At 47.5% G+C, this 4,128-nt stretch overlaps 1 protein-coding gene across 1 annotated transcript in view; it reads right to left on the bottom strand.

Annotated features, from left to right (window-relative positions):
- Positions 1-4,128, bottom strand: part of LOC107116171 (telomerase protein component 1-like) — an 86,250-nt gene that overhangs the window by 22,528 nt on the left and 59,594 nt on the right. Inside the window, exon 42 of the mRNA XM_015418043.1 lies at positions 369-532. Within this exon, the coding sequence (XP_015273529.1) occupies positions 369-532 (164 nt within the window). The remainder of the gene's footprint in view (positions 1-368; positions 533-4,128) is intronic.

Below are 4,128 nucleotides of genomic sequence, written 5' to 3'. Positions count from 1 at the left end.
AAGTCAGAGAATCTGAAAGCTGCCCCCTGTTTTTTCTTAGGCACAGCAGCCGTCTCTTGTCCCCTCCCCAGGGTGGTAGTTTTTTCACACCAAAAGGCTCTCCACGTCAACCAACTGCCAAGGAACACCTGCCCACCGCAAAGCATTCTGGGACATATACCCTGGTCAGCCCTGCTGGCCTCTTTAATTGCCCTGCCTGAACCCAAAGCATGCCTCATACTTACTTCTAATATTTTGCTGTAGTTACTGAACATCGTGGGGGACAATTAGCCGCAGCAGGGAAGCTGTTTGTCAGGGAAGAAATTTCCAATAGGCTGCATGGGAGACCTATGGGAGCTCTAAAGCCCACATCAATAATACAGCCTTACCCGGTCTTTGCCTCCAGTGGCAAGGTAGCACCCGTCAGGACTGAAAGCACAGCAGGTAACTCCAGCAGTGTGACCCTGAAGGGTAGCGAGTGGGGAGACGCTGGTGTCCGTGGCCAGGCCGGGTCTCAGGGTCTCTGTGAGCCACAGACGGATGGTGAAATCCTCTGGAAGAGGGAAAAGAGACGGGTAAGAAGATGGCAGCATCTGGAGGATGGACATGCCAACCTTCCTCTACTCAAGAGCAGGAGCCAGAGGCAGTAGAGAACCTAGCCTGCAGTAGTCAGGGGCCACATGCCACAGTTTCTCTTACTAGCCACTGGCCACTCTGGACAATACTTTCGGCAGAGAGAAATTTTGGGACCACATCAGACTGGAAGTCTAACTTTCAGTCCCGATATGGCTAAAAGTTACTTACTACTAAAGGAAAGCCACTCTGCACGTGCTCAGTGGATCCCTTCCTGTTTATTTCTTTAAAAATCCCAAGATCGGCCTTGAAATTAAAACCTAATACAGAGAAAGTTAATCACACCTACATACTGTTGAATGGGAAATCACAAGTGACAAGTCCCGTTGATTTCCATGGTCCTGAAGAGCCACGTACATTCTCCCAGCCAGGGCCAATAACTAATCCAGAAAACTATGATTGTCTTGGTTTTATTTGGAAAAGAAAAGTTAACAATTCTGCTGTATAATTCTTGAAATGTAACAGAAGTATTATTTTGACTTAAGAACTTATTTGATTTGCAATGAAATGTTTACAGAGGTCTACAAATGCATATGCTTTCTGTTTTCGGCCTTCCAGGTTTATAGCCAGAATAAAACATTTACAATTTGAACAAGTAAAAAACAAAAACAAACCTTGAGACTACCAAGGAGACCCTAATGCAGCTGGACACCATGATCCGGGCTGTGCAAGCAAAGGCCTAGCAGGCCCAGGGAGCCTGAGTAGCAGTGGGAGGAGGCCAGGCCTACAACTCCCAGAAGTCCCTGAGTGGTTTTGGCGCCAATTTTAGCCTATCACAGAGAAAGGGGACTTATAATAAAAGAGCTGGTACAGGAGAAGAGCTTTCTTCCAAGAGAGCAGGGCCAGAGGGAAGGCTGCTGCTGGGAGAGACCCTCACCCTGAGAGGAGGGGTGAGTAGACTCAGGCCCAGGGGTCTTGTTGTAGAAAAAGAGCTGCCGGAGCTCATTAGCATAACTCATTAGCATAACTTATTTGCATATGCCACGCCCCCTGACATCACCGGAAGTGACAGAAGGCCACACCCCCTGACATCACCGGAAGTGTGTCAGAAGGCCCGGCTACTTACCCTCCTGCTTCATCCTTATTCCCAAACGAAATGAGGATCGAAGCAGAGGGCGGGGTAAAGAAGGGGGCGGGGCTTCACCACGTGATTGCCCCGCCCCCTAGAGGTTCTCTTCCAGAGCTCCGTACCTGAGAGCTCCCCCCCCGACTAGAGCCCTGCTCAGGCCCAACCGAGACAGTGGACTAGGGACTGTGAGTCTAGTCCCGTTTGGGCATTTGGTTTCTTTTCTCTTCACCCATTTATTGCTATTCCTCTTACACCTTGTTTGTTCCACATATTTGACTGACCTATAAAAATAATCCTCTTATTTGTTGTTTACTCTGCCTGGTCCTCACACCTATTATTGGGAGGGTGCTCTGGGCCTTCTCAAGGGATCCTAAAACCAGAGTGGTGACCAGTGTTCCCTCTAAGCTGAGTTAGTGTGAGCTAACTCACAATTTTTTAGCCTCCAGCTCACAGATTTTTGTCTCGGCTCAGGAAGGATGGCTCCAGACTGCAGTGTTCCCTCTAAGCTGAGTTAGTGTGAGCTAACTCACAATTTTTTAGCATCCAGCTCACAGATTTTTGTCTCGGCTCAGGAAGGGATGGCTCCAGAGCAAACTGATTTATGCAGTAGCCAAATCGCTCGCTCACAACTTGAATGCCAGTGGCTCACAAAGCAGAATTTTTGCTCACAAGACTCCACAGCTTAAAGGGAACATTGGTGGTGACACCCCACCTGAGCCGTGATATGCCTGAACTGACATACATGGACCACGGCAGCCTGTCTTTCTTGTTCTTTTGACTTCATTAGGGTAGTAGGACCTTTTACTAATTGCACCTGTGTTGCTGCAGCCTGACACTAGGTATAAATTATGGTGCAACACATGGTAGGATAAGGACCCATGATCCTTCTTGATTGATTATACTGGCTTTGTATATGCCTTCTACTGAGATTGGGGTGAGTTTTCCCGCAGCTCCATATTATGCAATTTATGTATTATGTATGAATGTTCATTCTCACTTGTGTATGTTTTGAATTTGCATTTAGCCCCACTATAGCCTATTGGTGTTTTTTTTAATAAGAATCACTCGAAACGCAGCAGCTTGCATCCGGACTACACGTCTGCAAAAACCCTGACCCCTCAATGGCTTTCTATGGCTTATGGAATTTCTGAATGTCCACTCCACGATGAAATGCACGTCAAATTGGATGATGATATTACCAGGGCCGGCTCACTCACTAGGCAAACTAGGCAATCGCCTAGAGTGGGCCGGCCCTTAGGGGTGCCAAACTGCACCCGGCCCCGTAGTCTGGGAGTTTCTTGATTATTTGTGTTTTTCATTCTTCCTAAAATGCATTTATTTTTGAAAATTGGTGGGCACACGGGGAGGGGGGCGCCAGAAGGGATCCCCGCCTAGGGTGTAAAATAAGCTGGGGCCGGCCCTGGATATTACAACACAACTGGAGTGAGACACAGTTAAATATTTGGGACTTTATTCTTCTTTCTGTACTTTGGTTACACCTTGGCCATTATTGTTATTGTTATATTTCTGTATTACTGATTCATCTTTCTATTTTATACATATTTTTTGGTTATCTCTAGCCAGTGGTTTTTGTGCCTTGTTCTTATCCTTGTACACTGGCTCCCCTTCTTTTTTTGGTTTATACATGGACCACAGCCAGTGTTCCCTCTAAGCTGAGTTAATGTGAGCTAGCTCAGAGATTTTTAGCCTCCGGCTCACACATTTTTGTCTCCGCTCAGGAAGGATGGCTCCAGAGAAAACTATTTATTTATTTATTTATTTATTATTTGTATTTATACCCCGCCCTCCCCGGAGGCTCAGGGCGGCTAACAACATATAATTAATAAAACAGTAAAACAGTAGAAAAAATACAAAATATTAAAATTACATCATAGTGTATAACCTATCTAAAACAGATCTAGCTAAAACCAAGATGGCGGTCCTCTAAGCGTCCCAGTCTTGCCCATATCCAGATGTCCTCCCGGGCGTCGATAGTATGCTGATACATTGGTGGTCTAGTGGTGGTGGCGGCTCCTATTCGAAAGCCTGGCGGAAGAGCTCCGTCTTACAGGCTCTGCGGAACTGTCCTAGGTCCCGCAGAGCCCTGATCTCCTCCGGGAGCTCGTTCCACCAGATAGGAGCCGCCACCGAAAACGCCCTGTTCTTGGTCATAGTCAACTTGATGGACCGGGGGCCCGGTACCTCCAATAGGCTCCAGCTCCCCGACCGTAGTGCCCTTGGGGGAACATGTGGGGTAAGGCGGTCCCTTAGGTAGGCTGGTCCCTGGCCATATAGGGCTTTAAAGGTGATAACCAGCACTTTGAAGCGAACCCGGTACGCTATTGGCAACCAGTGCAGCGCTTTCAGCACAGGCTGGATGTGATCTCGTCTAGGAAGATCCATCAACAGCCTGGCTGCAGCATTCTGCACTAGTTGCAGCTTCCGAA

This window comes from Gekko japonicus, unplaced genomic scaffold (assembly GCF_001447785.1).
Source record: "Gekko japonicus isolate JY-2015 unplaced genomic scaffold, Gekko_japonicus_V1.1 scaffold1305, whole genome shotgun sequence".
Lineage (NCBI taxonomy): Eukaryota > Metazoa > Chordata > Lepidosauria > Squamata > Gekkonidae > Gekko > Gekko japonicus.
The sequence above is the reverse complement of the archived record's forward strand: the minus strand, read 5'-3'. Positions and strand labels throughout refer to the sequence as shown.